We start from the raw sequence: 13985 nt of genomic DNA, 5'->3' as shown, positions 1-13985 counted from the left end.
CAAAGTTGTGAAGACCATTCAATGGGAAAGGAATCGTTTTTTCAACAAATGGTATTGAAAAACTAGATAGCTACAGGCAAAAGAATGAAGCTGGACCCTTACTTCACACCGTATATAAAAATTAATTCAAAGTGGATGAAGGACTTAACATAGAACTAAAACTGTAAAACTCTTAGAAGGCAACAAGGGGCAAAATCTTTATGACCTTGGATTTAGCAATGGATACTTAAATACGACACCAAAAGGACAAGCAACAAGAGAAAAAATAAACTGAACTTTATCAAAACCAAAAACTTCTGTGCTTCAAAAGGTGTTACCAAGAAAGTGAAAAGACAACCCATGGAATAGGAGGAAATATTTGCCAATCAAAAATCTGATAAGGGACTTGAATTGATAAATAGAGCAAATAAAGAACTCTAACAACCCAGTAAGAAAAAAGACAACCCAATTTTAAAAGGTGCAAAGAAGACATGTGAATGGCATAAGCACATGAAATATTGCTTAACTTCCTTACGTCATCAGGGAAAGGCAAACCGACACCAGGATGAAACACTGCTTCACACCCACTAGGATTGCTTTCATCAAAAAGTCAGATAACAAGGTTTCAGGGATGTTGAGAAATCGGAACTCTCATACACGCCCCTGTGAAGTCCCCTCCCACTCGGAATAGGATATTGGAGAAATGACTTCACAACTTTGTCAAAAAATGGAGAAAGAGTTGTCACCTGCAAGATTAGCTTGCAGAAAACATCGTGGCTTCTGTCCTGCCCTCTCGTGAATCACTCACTCTGGGCAAAGCCAACCACGAGGTCATGAGGACACTCAACCAGCCTTCTGGAGAAGACCCCATGGTGAGACTCTGCCAACAGCCAGCACAGTGACGCCCACCATGTGCAACGTGGAAGAAGATCTGTGCCCCCAGCCAAGCCTTCAGATGACTGCAGCCATGACAGACCCTGAACCAGAACCACCGAGCCAGACCCATCCCGGATCCCTGACCCAGAGACACAGTATGAGACAGTAAATGTTCATTCTTCCTTAAGCCTGCTACATTTTGGGGTCACCTGTTATGTAGCAATAGGTTGTTTCCCTCTCCCACAAAATGCAGTCAAAGCAACACCCTCAAATGGCCAAATGTGAGCTCCAGCCTTGAAATATGCACATAAGCTTCCTCTGCACACAGTCGTAAGGTTCACAATTTATAGAATTGGTCCATAGCAGGAGCTCACTGAACAGCACTTAATCACAGGGGACTGTTGCCTCTTCCATCCAAGCCACACCTAACAACCTAGATCAGCTGAAACGCCCTCCTGGAGACCACAGCCTCCTGATCTGCCTTGGTTCCCTCCCCTATCCCTACTCCAAACCATGGGCACTGGTCTGTACGTGCATGCATGCTAAGAAACTCAGTCGTGTCTGACTCTTTGTGACCCTCTGGACCGCAGCCCGCCAGGATCCACTGTCCATGGGGATTCTCCAGGCAAGAACACTGGAGTGGGTTGCCAACCCCTCCTCCAGTGGATCTTCCTGACCCAGGGATTGAACCTGCGTCTCTTACACCTTCTGCATTAGAAGGCAAGTTCTTTACCACTGGCACCAGCTGGGAAGTGGTAAGAGATCCAGGCACTAGTCTGGGCTCTGTGAAATCCGGATCCTTCCTTTCGATGCTCCCACCTCAGGAAAGAACCAGAAACATGGGACTCCTCCCTGATCCCCTTTCCTCCAAGCTCCCAGGTCCAATCAGGTGTGTGTCGTATATGTCCCACTCCTGGGATGTGTGTGCAGTCATCCATCCATGCTATCCATCACCACGGCCTCTGACCCACACAAGTGACCATGACTGGGGCCCCCTCCCTGCTCCCCCATTTCCTTCCACTCTTGTTCCCTGACAACCAAGGCCCTGCATGGCAGCCAATGGGATCCTCCTAAAGCGCTTCATTCCCCAACCTCGGCTCCACTCCTGGCCTCCCGCTGCGTCCAGACTCAAACGTAAATTCTGGGTGAAGCTGTAGGATTGCCTGTGGCTGCTGCGACCCGTGAATACAAACGAGTGGATTGAAACAACACGAACCTCACATCTCATAGCTGTAGAGGTCAGAAGTCTAAGCTGGCCTGCAGGCTCCAGGGGAGAAGCTGTTCTCACCTTTCCCAGCATCTAGAAGATGCCTACACACCTGGGCACGGAGTTCCTGCCTCCTCGTCCAGCCAGCAGCTCAACACTTTGCCTCTCTGACTTCCTGTCTCCTCCTTATAAAGACCTTCATGATGATTACATCAGGCCCACCCAAAAAAACCAGCATAGTCGCCTTTCTCAGAATCCTGAACTTAATCACATTTGCAAAGGGACTCTGCCAGTTCCCCAGGTGGCACAGCGGTAAGGAACCTGCCTGCCAATGCAGGAGACACCAGAGACGCAGGTTTGATCCCTGGCTTTGGAAGATCCCCTGGAGAAGGGAATGACAACCTGCTCCAGTATTCTTGCCTGAGAAATCCCATGGACAGAGGAGTCCTGTGGGCTACAGGAGTCACATGGAGTCACAAAGAGTTCAACATGACTGGGCACACCCTGAGCTGAGCTTTGCCATGTAACGTATACACAGGTTCTGGAGATCAGGATGCGGATTTTTTTTTTTTTTTTTTTTTTTGGTGGGGGGACATTCTACCAACCACAGAGGATTATCACTACTCTTGTGTTGTCAGTGAAAGCTCTTTCCCCGCTCACTTCACTGACTTGCCCTGAAGCTGGGATCCTGGCGGGGATTTTTAGTGTGATTTCATTCTGCACACACATGCCCTCTTGGAAAGGAGGACAACAGGCAGGGCAGGGGGACAGGAAGTGGCTTCGTCCCCCACACCCCCCATTCATTCTCTGCACCACGTCCTAAGCTGGGCCCTGCCGCTGACACAGGGCTGTTTTTGGCGGGCCAGTACACGGGCAGCCAAAGGGCCTGGGGGAAGGTCTCAGATGGGCAGAGAGGAGGAAGGCTCAGGCCTGGGTGGAAGAACAGTGGGCGGGACCAGCTACAGCGAGTCAGGAGAGAAAAAAAATCCAGTGAACAAGAGGCTTTCAAGGGAAGCAGGCGCTCTCGGAGGGAGGAAGAAAGCTGGGCATCTGGATGGTCTGGCCGGGAATGGAAGGAAAGTTGGAGAGGGAAGGTCTGAGTCAGGAGAAAACTGCCCAGGACAGGGGAACAGGAAGGGTGGGGAAGCTGGAAGCTGGAACTTGCCCATCGATCTCTCCTCCACAAAGGCCCTGCTTGGGGCTGAGCCATGGGGAAAGCCCCGCCATCAAGCAGCCCTGTGAGAGAAACTGATCACTCTGTGTGTGGAGGGGAGTATATCATGGAGGCTTCCTGGAGGAGGTGACATCAAAGCTGAGACCTGCAGGATGAGGGAGCGAGTCCACTCGGGGAGAGAAAGGGCACTCTAGGCAGGAGGAACCGGATCAGCATGGCCTGGAACTGAGGGATTTTGAAAAGAGGTGAGGCAGCCATTCCAAGAACTTCAAGGAACCAGAGCAGACTGGGCAGGGAGTGAACCAACCAGAGGCCCACGAGGAGCTCCCATGTGCTCCCACAAGCACAAGGCTGTGCTTGTCATTTGTTATAAAAAAATAAATAAGATCTCTAACGTTGTGGCCAAAGGCAAAAATCTCAAACTGAAAAAGGTCATAGCTCAGTCAATTTTATGGATGTACTCTGAGCATGGTCTTTGATCCGTAATATCCAGTGTAATACAGAGGGGCAGAGAAAGAACTTAACACCCTTAATGCACATTTTCATCCTCCTCAGAGCTGTAGGGATGATGGTTTTGGAAACCACAGATGGGCGTGGCAACCACCTCCCCACCCCAACTAAAGTACAGCTGGTAGGATTTTAACTGTGTCCCATACACATACAAACAACTCAAGATCATTCTCCCCCTTTCTGTTGTTGTTGCTGTTGGAGAGTACTTTTTGTTTCTCAAGAACAGGCCGTCAAGGGGGTTTCTCAGCCTCTGATGTGACAGTGCCTGGGCCAGAGACCAGGCTCCCTCTGACATGCAGCAGGAGTCCCCAGCCCTGGTACTGGTCGGCGGCCTGTTAGGAATGGGCTGCACAGCAGGAGGTGAGGGGCCGATGAGCAAGTGGAGGTTCACCCCTATTTACAGTTGCTCTCCCCCGCTTGTATTATTACCACATTATCACGACGTAACAATCACAGAAATAAAGTTAGGGCTTCCCAGATGGCTCAGTGGTAAAGACCCCACTTGCCAATGCAAGAGACACAGGAGAGGCAGCTTTGATCCTTGGGTCAGGAAGATCCCTTGGAGAAGGAAATGGCTACCCACTCCAGTAGTCTTGCCTGGAAAATCCCATGGACAGAGGAGCCTGGCGAGCTACAGTCTGTGGGGTCACAAACAGTCAAACATGACTTACCAACCGAGCATGCACCCAATAAATGTAATGCTCCTGAATCATCATGAAACCATCCCCTACCTCCTGCTTCATGGGAAAACTGTCTTCCACGAAACTGGTCCCTGGTGCCAAAAAGGCTGGGAACCACTGACGTACTGGACCACACCAGAGGAAGACAATCCCACCAGGCACCCATGGAGGTGAAGAGCCTGCCCTGCTGTTGTTCAGCCGTCCAGCCATGTCTGACGCTTTGCGACCTCATGGACAGCAGCAGGCCAGACCTCTCTGTCCCTCACCATCTCCCGAAGTTTGCCCAAGTTCATGTTCATTGCAGAGTCTGCCTAAAATCACCCAAATCTATGGATTTGTTTGTTTTTGCCATGCTGTGCGGCTTGTGGGATCTTAGGAAGCACAGGGTCTTAACTATTGGACCAACAGGGAAGCACCCCAAATCACCCAAATCTCGACTCTAACTCCATCTTCAGCATAAATTCACTGCTGTTATTGTTGCTCAGTCGTTAAGTTGTGTCTGACACTTTGTGACCCCATGGACTGCAGCATGTCAGTTGATCCTAAAGAAAATGAACTCTGAATATTCATTGGAAAGACTGATGCTGAAGCTCCAATACTTTGGCTACCTGATGCAAAGAGCCGGCTCATTGGAAAAGACCCTAATGCTGGGAAAGACTGAGATAAATCCATACACAGCAAGTATTTTTTTTTTGCAAGATGAAATACACCTCGATTTTTTAGAACTGCAGTCAGCGTGCAAATTTAAGTTTTGTTCAGAACTTTGCCAAGTATGAATCGCCACTTTGCAAAACCCTGTGCGTGAGGGTGATGATGGTTCTGGTCTCCAGAACCACCAGACCCAGTTGGTCAGAACTTGCAGCTGCCGCAGAAAAGGTTCCACTTATGAGCACACAGCAATTCCTCGATCTCTGTTCTAGTGCCTGCCTGAGCGTTTACACAGACACACGTGGCGATTCATTACAAATCACTCACCTTGTAGCTTTAAAGCTTAGCAAGAACATTTTGTTGACTTTTAAACTAAGACACATGGTTGGGTTATTTTAATGGATTACCTTACATTTAAGGAGGTGTTATACTAATATCTATATTTAATATCTTTAATAATAATGTCTTTCTTATTAAAGGGGGCAATGGATCTGAAAGGTTGGGAACCACAGCTTAACACCTGTATTTTGGAGCCTTTTGTTTTTTGTTTGTTATTTGCTGTTTGCATTCCTTTATGAAATACAGACAATTAAGTTAACATGGTCACCCCTTCTTTAAACACTACTGCTTTCTTATGAGTATAACTGATATAAGATCAGGGCTTCCCTGGTGGTTCCGATGCAGACACCTCAAGTGCACAACCTTATGGACATATTTACACACCTGTCAGACCACCAGGGAAATCAAGACAATGAGCACGCCCATCACCTCCACAGGGCTCTCCTCTCTCTGGAACTTCTCCCTCCCATCTGACCACCTCCTCCTCCTTCAGGCCACCACTGATCTGATTTCTGTCACTACTGACTTGCTTTCATGTTTCTTGACTTGTACATAAAAGGAATCACCTAGTAGGTACCGCTGCCTGGCTTTGTTCACGCAGCTTAATTAGAGATTTTCATGTTGCTGAGTGTATCAATAGTTTATTCTGTTGTATTGCTCAGAAGTGCTCCCTTGCATGGCTACACCAAGATTTGCACACCTATTCACTTGTTAACTGGAGAAGAAAATGGCAACCCATTCCAGTATTCTTGCCTGGAGAATTCCATGGACAGAGGAAGCTGGCGGGGTGCAGGCCGTGAGGCTGCAAAGAGTCAGACACGACTGACAAACTATCACTTACTCACTTGTTAACAGCTGTCTGGGTTCCTCCCAGCTCTGACCACCACACACAAAGCTGCTATGAACATCTCTGCCCGAGTTCATGAACATACATCTTCGGTTCTCTCAGGTATATACCTAGGAGTAGAATGGCTGGCTGGTATCGTAACTGTTTAACTCCCGTGGCTGATACATGTCGATGTAAGGCAGAAACCACAATACTGTAAAGTAATTAGCTTCCAATTAAAATAAATTAATAAATTAAAAAGATACTTTTTGATGTGGACCATTTTTAAACTCTTTATTGAATTTGTTACAATATTGCTTCTGTTTCATGTTTTGGTGTTTTGGCCACAAGGGATGTGGGATTCCCAGCTCCTGGACCAGGGATCAAACCTGGACCCCACCCCTGCATTGGAAGGTGAAGTCTTAACCACTGGACCACCAGGGAAGTCCCTAAGTTTTTTTTTTTTTTTTAAAAACTGCCCAAGTCTTTTTCAGAGCTGCCAAATCATTTTATAGTCGTTCCAACAGGAACCATAGTCCAGAGTGGCCTTAATCTATGGGAGGCCGTTAAGTTGAGAAATTTCCACTCTTTTTTTGTTATACTCAAAATCATCTGATGAAACCCAATGAACAACTGGATTTTAAAACCCAAAAGTCAGGGGAGTGGGGGAAGCAGCTAGGACCTGCCCTGAGAGGAGGCGCTCAGGGGTGAGGAGAGGAGGCGGAGGCCTGAGCCCAAGATGCCAAGGCGGCCCTCCAGCCCAGGCCTTGGTCCCCTGCTCCCCAGGAGCCCCAGGGAGCCCAGGAGACTCTCCCCACCTACACCCACACCCCAGGGGTCACAGGTGCTGGCATGGTTCACACCTCCAGGAGTAGAGCCAGGGACCCATCTCCCTCGATTCTCGTCCCACGATCCACCATCCCCAGAGCACCCCAACTGATTGTTACAAAACAGAACGCCTGGGGGCTTCCCTGGTGGTCCAGTGGCTAAGACCCCACACTTCCCATGCAAGGGCCCCAGCCTCGATCCCTGATCAGTCAACTAGATCCCACAACGTGCGGCAACTAAGAGTTTGCGTGCCACAATTTAAGATCTCACATGCCACAAGGAAGACCCGGAGGATGTGCCACTGCCCTGCAAAAAGCCCACCTGTCCTCTCACCACATCTGGGATCAAACCCTAGCCCAGTTCCATAGCCTATGAACCCTGCAAATACTTCTCTTGCTTTTTCTCCTCCCATTCTCCCCACCTCTCACTGCACTTCAGCCACACAAGCCCTGTGCTGCTCCGTCAGCACGCCACCTCACCTCTACCTCAGGACCTTGGCACTAGCTATTCCTGCGAATGGAAAGCCCTTTCCCACGTTTGCAAAGCTCCCTCCCTCCTTCGACACCAAATCTCCACTCAGAGGGGCCACCCCTGACCACCCAACCCGTATTGGCTCCCGATCACTCTGGCCCTCATGGCCCCTCCTTGTTAATCTCATCATCTCATTTCACGCTCTCTCCAGCTTCTCATAAGGTGTGTTTGACTCCTTAAGCCCTGGATCCCACATGGAATCTAAGTTCCACCAGACAAGGATCCTGTCTCTCCCGTTCCACTCTCTTAACCTCCAGGGCCAAAACCACGCTCAGCACATCAGCAGTCAGCAACTCTATCTGCTGAACGAAACAACCAAGGGCCAGGCCGGTGATGGAGCTTCACGTTGCAAGGCCGGTCCTCCTCCTAGCAAGTCTCCTTGCTGACCTCTCCCACAGCTGCAGCAACCGGCTCACGGGCGGAGCCCCAGAGGACAGCCGGCGGGGGACCCCCTGCCACCCCAGGTGGGAAAAAGCCTAAGGAGACACCTTCTCATCAGGGAGGAGGCTGCAGGCCAGGCCAAAGGGAACTGGAAACCCCAACTATGCCCAAGAACCTCCATCTGGGTCACAGACACGGTGCCCAGCCAGAGCCACATGTGCACAGAGCACCTCCTCACCACGAAGGCCACAGAGGCTCAGCTCAACCCACCTCCCAGGAAACAACGTCTCCTCTGTTCATGGCCACTGCAGACAGTCACAAGGTCCTCTGCTGATGTCCTAGTGGCCAGCAGCATCAGTGTCCCACATTCCCCACCCACGGCCTGATGCAGATTGAAGACCTGGAGCTTGGGCGTTCCTGCAAAAGGTAAGGAATTGGGAGAGCCGGGGTTCCTCTCCTGGGAGGCCAGCTGCTCTGTGGGGCTGTGCACCAGGCTTGGGGCTTCCCAGGGGGCACAAGTGGTAAACAATGCAGGAGACGCCAGAGACAAGGGGTTTGATCCCTGGGTAGGGAAGATCCCTTGGAGGAGGGCACGGCAACCTACCCCGGTATTCTTGCCTAGAGAATCTTACGGACAAAGGAGCCGAGCAGGCTACAATCCACAGGGCTGCAAAGAATCGGACACAAATGAAGCGACTTAGCACACGTGCACGCAACCAGGCTGGGCCTCGGCAGCCAGCGCTCCAAGGCGGGCACCATGCCATAATGACCACAGGAGGTGGCCATCCTGACACCACCCCCTGCCATCAGAGTCCCTTGCGAGTTCTCGTCTGGCTTCTCTGGACGCGGGATGCATCTTAAGTCAATGTCACATCCTGGTTTAACTGGCAGCTGTTTTCCTTTTTCCTTGGCGCATCACACAGGTGATGACATCATAATGATGCACAGCACAGGTGATAACGTCTTATGTTTGAAGAAATAAGACACAATACGTGCTGCAGAGGCCCTCGCCTGACTCCCAAAATAACCAGATGACAGAGCTTGGGGTTGGCATACAGCTTGCAAGGGGGGAGGGTGTGAAATCCAAGACAGAGAGTGAACAGTGATGTAAACCACGTACTCAGTGTGGTCTTATAGGCCGTCACCGACGTGCCCCTCTGGTGGGGGTACCCTGACAGCGGGCAGGGGAGGAGTGTGTGCAACTCTGCAGCTTCTGCTCAGACCTGCTGCTAACCTAAAAGCACTCCAAAAAATAAAACTCTGTTAAAAAAAATCCAGTACAGCCCAAATCACTCTCAATTGGGGCTTCTTAAGCTGAACACCTCAAGAAGCAGTTGATTTGGCGTGTTAAACCGAACCATTTAAAACAGTAAGAACGCTCAGGATGCCAGCTGCTCAGAGAGAAGGGGAGGAAACGAAACAACTCCGGGAGGACGGGGTCGCTGAGGGTCGCGGCAAACAGAATCCACTCACTTGACGTCTTTCTCTTTTCTTTTCTATCCAAATTGCCTGAGCTACATGTTGGACTCCACTCCATTCGCAGGTGAGCGAACCATGGTTCTGGGAAGGGAAGCAGCCCGCCCAGGGCTATGACACTTGAGGGGTGGCACTGAGACCATCCCGGGCCACAGTGGAGGGACGGGGCTACCAGGCCAACCTAGTGAGCGTCCGGCTTGCCCGTGGCCAGATGCCTGGCACTTACTTTCTGGACTTGGCACATTCCTTCTTCCAGTTCTTTACCAAGACGGGCACAACTTGTTCTGACGTGTCCTCCTTATTCAGGGACCAGAGGTCGGTGCTCTCCAGGGGCTGGCGGTAGCCCTGGACCATCATCCTGTGGCCAAAACACAAGAGGGGAGGCGATGAGAGTCAGCAGGAGATGACACGATGGCCCTCCCTGCTACCGCGGCCCACACAACCGCAGGCAGCCGTGATCAGGGAAATCTCAGTATGAATGGACATGTGGGCACATGGCATCATTACTGCTAATTCCGTTAGATCCCCCAGGAAAAACGGCCTCATTTTTAGACAAACATACAGAGTATTTAGGAGGAAAGTAGCAGGATGTTTCTAATTTACTTTCCAAAAAAAATTTTAAGGCTAATATCGCAGAGCATTACCCATCATTATATTTGGTGATGAGTTTAAGGTTTATTAGCCTAGTTTTTCTGCTTTGAACACTTTCATTATAAAAGGGGAAACTTAGTATTTTAACTTGTTATTTTGAAAGATTTCAAATTCACAGAAAAACCATAGGAACTGTACAAAGAATTCCTGTTGACCCTTCACCAAGCTCACGACTGTTAACATTTCACATGTGCTGCTATCTGTCTCTGTCTCTAGATACACATGTGTGCGAACACATACAAGGCAGATGTCGGAGATACTAACAGGTGCGGTTTTAGGCCACCATGATAAAGTGAATATCACAGTAAATCGAGTCACAAGAATTTTTTTGGTTTCCCACACTACAGTTATATTTACGCTAGTATTATGTCTAAAAAGTAACATACAGAGCTTAAAAATTCTGTATTGCTAAATAATGCCAAGTTAAGCATCATCTGAGCCTTCAGCAAATCCAGTAAGAATAGCAAGGATCACAGATGACCATAATAAATATAATAATAATGAAAACGTTTGAAAGATTGTGAGAATTACCAAAATGTGACACAGAGACACAAAGTGAGCGAAAGCTGATGGGGAAAGGGTGCCAACAGGCTCATTTGACACAAGGTGGCTACCAAGCTTCAATTTGGAAAAACCACGGTAGCTGGGAAGCGTAATGAAGTATGCCTCTATCTTTTTTCTGAACCATTTCAGAGGAGGCTGCAGACCCTCCACACCTTCACCCCTAAATATCAGTGTGTATCCCCCTAAGAGAAAGGACACGCTCTGATATCACCAGAGGACAGTGACCAAAATCAGAAACATGAGCTTGGCTGGCGTGACCTGCAGGCCATGTCCAAACGCCATCAACTGTCCCAGAGCTCTTCTTTAAGAGCAATTGAAAAACAGTTAAGAAAAACACTAAATTAAGAGTGTAAAAAGTTCATAAAGACAAGGTAAAAATGCTTGGGGGAGAAGGAGGGATTTAAATAACCCCCAGTAAGATGATGACAATGTGAAGAAAACAACATGCAGACGAAAGGAGGCCGAGCAGGCAGTGTGCTGAGCTGCAGGTGGCGGCGCCTCTGCTGCTACTGGTCCAAACACACTTCTCTCACCCCCTTTTCCTATGTTATTTATTTCAGGGGGTGGCGGGGGCAGCGCGAACATTATTTATCTCGGGGGGGAAGGGGAATAATGATAATAATTACACCCAGTGCAAAACAAAAACAACCAAATCTGAAGTTGAGCCAGGAGTGTGCAGTTTCTTGCCCAGGCCGAGCTATTTATACATGTATCACATGACTGTGGGCTCAGGGTCGGTGTCTCTGAGACCCATGCCCAGGGCACACACATTCAGAACACATCCCTGTCGGAAAGCGCAAGGGAGGGAGAGCTGCACACTGGTGGCCCAGCACCCGCCCAAGGTTTTGGGGCCAGGACTTACCCTGTGATCCACCAGAAGGTGATCCTGGAAAGGAAGGAGGCACTGGATTCCGGGCAAGGATTCTATGGAAAGAGAGCACAGGGTGGGGAACCCAGAGGAAATGATAGGTTAAACTTCTCGTCTATGCCAGCTCCAGGCAGGGAGCAGCCAGCTCCCTGGTCCTCCCAGTGGGCCAATGGTTCATTCATTTATTAGTCCATTTATTTATTCCACCAGTATTTATTGAGCATCTACAAAGTGGCAGGCACAGACAAAGTACTAGCATTATCTCGTATCCTCACAGAACCTGGTATGACCTCTATTCCTCTTTCTTTCATTCATTCACTCACTCATTCTACAAGTATCTTCTGAGCACCTACTATACACAAATCTGAACTAACAGACATAACCCTAATCCAGGCCAACTGCTAACACCCTCTGCTAGCTAGTAACAGTTCTGTTTTACATGTTTTATGAAAATGATCTCTTTTAATCTTTCCCGACCCAGGAAACGAACCTGGGTCTCCCGCATTGCAGGCAGACGCTTTACCGTCTGAGCCACCAGGGAAGCCCCATAATCACACTAGGAACTAGATAAAGGCATCGTCTCCATTCTGTAGTTAAGGACACCGAGGGGCAGAGATGAAAAGCCTTGCCCAGGGTGCCAGAGCTGGAAGCGGTGGAGACAGAACATGAGTCCCAAATAGTCAGGGTCTGGAGAGAGAAACATTAATCAATCACGTGAACAAATTCAAAACCACAACTGTGACAAGGATTACATCCCAGAGGCAGGTCAGTATGACCAGTGAGATCACTGGGACCTCATTGGGCTGATCCAGTTGATGGAGGTCAGGGAAGGCATTCAAGCTGGGGTCTGCAAAGTGAGGAGAGGATGACTAAGTGAAGGGGGAGATGTGAGGTGGTCCCAGCAGAGCAACTGATGTGTACAGAGGCCCCGAGGCAGAGGGGAGCATAGTGGGCTCCAGCAAACAAGAGGGGGCCTGAGCAGTCTACACTGGAAGCTGTGGTCAGTCTACACTGGAAGCCACATAAGGGATTTTGGTCTCCATCCCAAGGGCAACAGGAAGTCATCAACAGATTCTAAGCAAGCTTTCAAAGAACCTCTTTCCCAGAGCCACAAAGATGCTCCAGTTCAGGGCCACACAGGCAAGGCCCTCAGACAGAGCCTTTGGGATTGCACATGAGGGCTGATACATTCAAGTCTAAATCTGGGGACACGAGCATTGGCAAAGGTGGGGTCACCAGACTAACGACGAGATCACTAGCCAAGGACGTTGCTCTCCGCCCCAGAATTGTTCAGAGATAAGATGCTGGAGAGGGACTTCCCTGGAGGTCCAGTGGTTAAGACTTTGCCTTTCAATGTGGGGGTGTGGGTTCCATCCCTCTCGGGGAACAAAAATGCCACATGCTTAGTGGCCCAAAATATCAAAACATAAAACAGAAATGATATTGTAACAAATTCAATAAAGATATTTTTAAAATCCTAAAAAAAAAAAAAAAAAACTAGAGAGACTGAAGAGGAAACACATTCTACCCAAGCGGTTGTCCACCCTGGCTGGGGGCACTCAGACAATGCACTATATCTGCCCCGCTCCCCAGAGACTCCTGGTTTAGCTGGTTTGGGGTGGGTCCAGATACTTGAATTCTTGTTTTTGTTTTCAGCTCCCAGTCTCCTTGGCCAAGTAGCTGGGCAGGAAATGTACAAGATAAGCCCAGAATATCTTGTCACACCCAACAAGACAAGGGTAGGTAAAAAACCTCAGATGCAACCAGAAGTGGCTCTCACGAGCCCAGAAAGGGACCATTTGAGCTGCAATACAGACAGTAAGGCAAAAGGATTGAGACGCATCACATTTTAAATATACAAGCCCACCTTGATACTGGAAGAGAAGGAAAACCTCTTGGTGTCAGTGATGAAAACATACTAGAGAACCAAGTCACTGTTTTGAAAACAGAAGGAAAGAAACAAGCATTTGTCTATGACAACACAGGGTAACGAAAGAGATGAGGGGACATGTCTTTGTGTAAAATGGTTCAGCTATCAGGTGGAGAAGGAACAATACCACGTAAGAGGCTGCACCACTCTGCACCACAGTGCATTTCTGGAATACTTGGTGATATTAAGGAATTAGTAAGTTGTTAGGCCATATAATGGTACCATTGTTGTATTACTTAAAATCCTTATCTCTCAGATATTATTGTGGAAAGCTGGAGAAGGGTATACAAGAACAACACCATTTTTGTAACTTTTTGTGGGTCAAATTATTTCAAAATAAAATGTTTAAAAAATTTTAAATTCCTTATCTGTTGCAGATACCTAATGAAATGTTTACATGTGATGCAGGGTAAATAGTCCATGGCAGGTAAAAATTTTAAATAAATAAATTAAATAGTCCATGGCACTCATTATACCATGCTGTCCACTGTTGCACACAGCTGAAAGTTTCTATCAT

General features: G+C 48.6%; 1 protein-coding gene across 4 annotated transcripts in view; it reads right to left on the bottom strand.

The window, feature by feature from the left end:
* ABCC1 (ATP binding cassette subfamily C member 1 (ABCC1 blood group)) overlaps positions 1–13985 on the bottom strand; it is a 152179-nt gene that overhangs the window by 72044 nt on the left and 66150 nt on the right. For all 4 annotated transcript variants that reach the window (XM_070779714.1, XM_070779716.1, XM_070779715.1 and 1 more), the window contains exons 6-7: positions 11533–11594; positions 9682–9813 (exon numbers count right to left, since the gene is read on the bottom strand). In XM_070779714.1, coding sequence (XP_070635815.1) covers positions 9682–9813; positions 11533–11594 — 194 coding nt within the window. The remainder of the gene's footprint in view (positions 1–9681; positions 9814–11532; positions 11595–13985) is intronic.

This window comes from Bos indicus, chromosome 25 (genome assembly GCF_029378745.1).
Source record: "Bos indicus isolate NIAB-ARS_2022 breed Sahiwal x Tharparkar chromosome 25, NIAB-ARS_B.indTharparkar_mat_pri_1.0, whole genome shotgun sequence".
Classification (NCBI taxonomy): domain Eukaryota; kingdom Metazoa; phylum Chordata; class Mammalia; order Artiodactyla; family Bovidae; genus Bos; species Bos indicus.
Note: the sequence above shows the minus strand (reverse complement) of the source record. Positions and strands in the feature narration are given on the sequence as shown.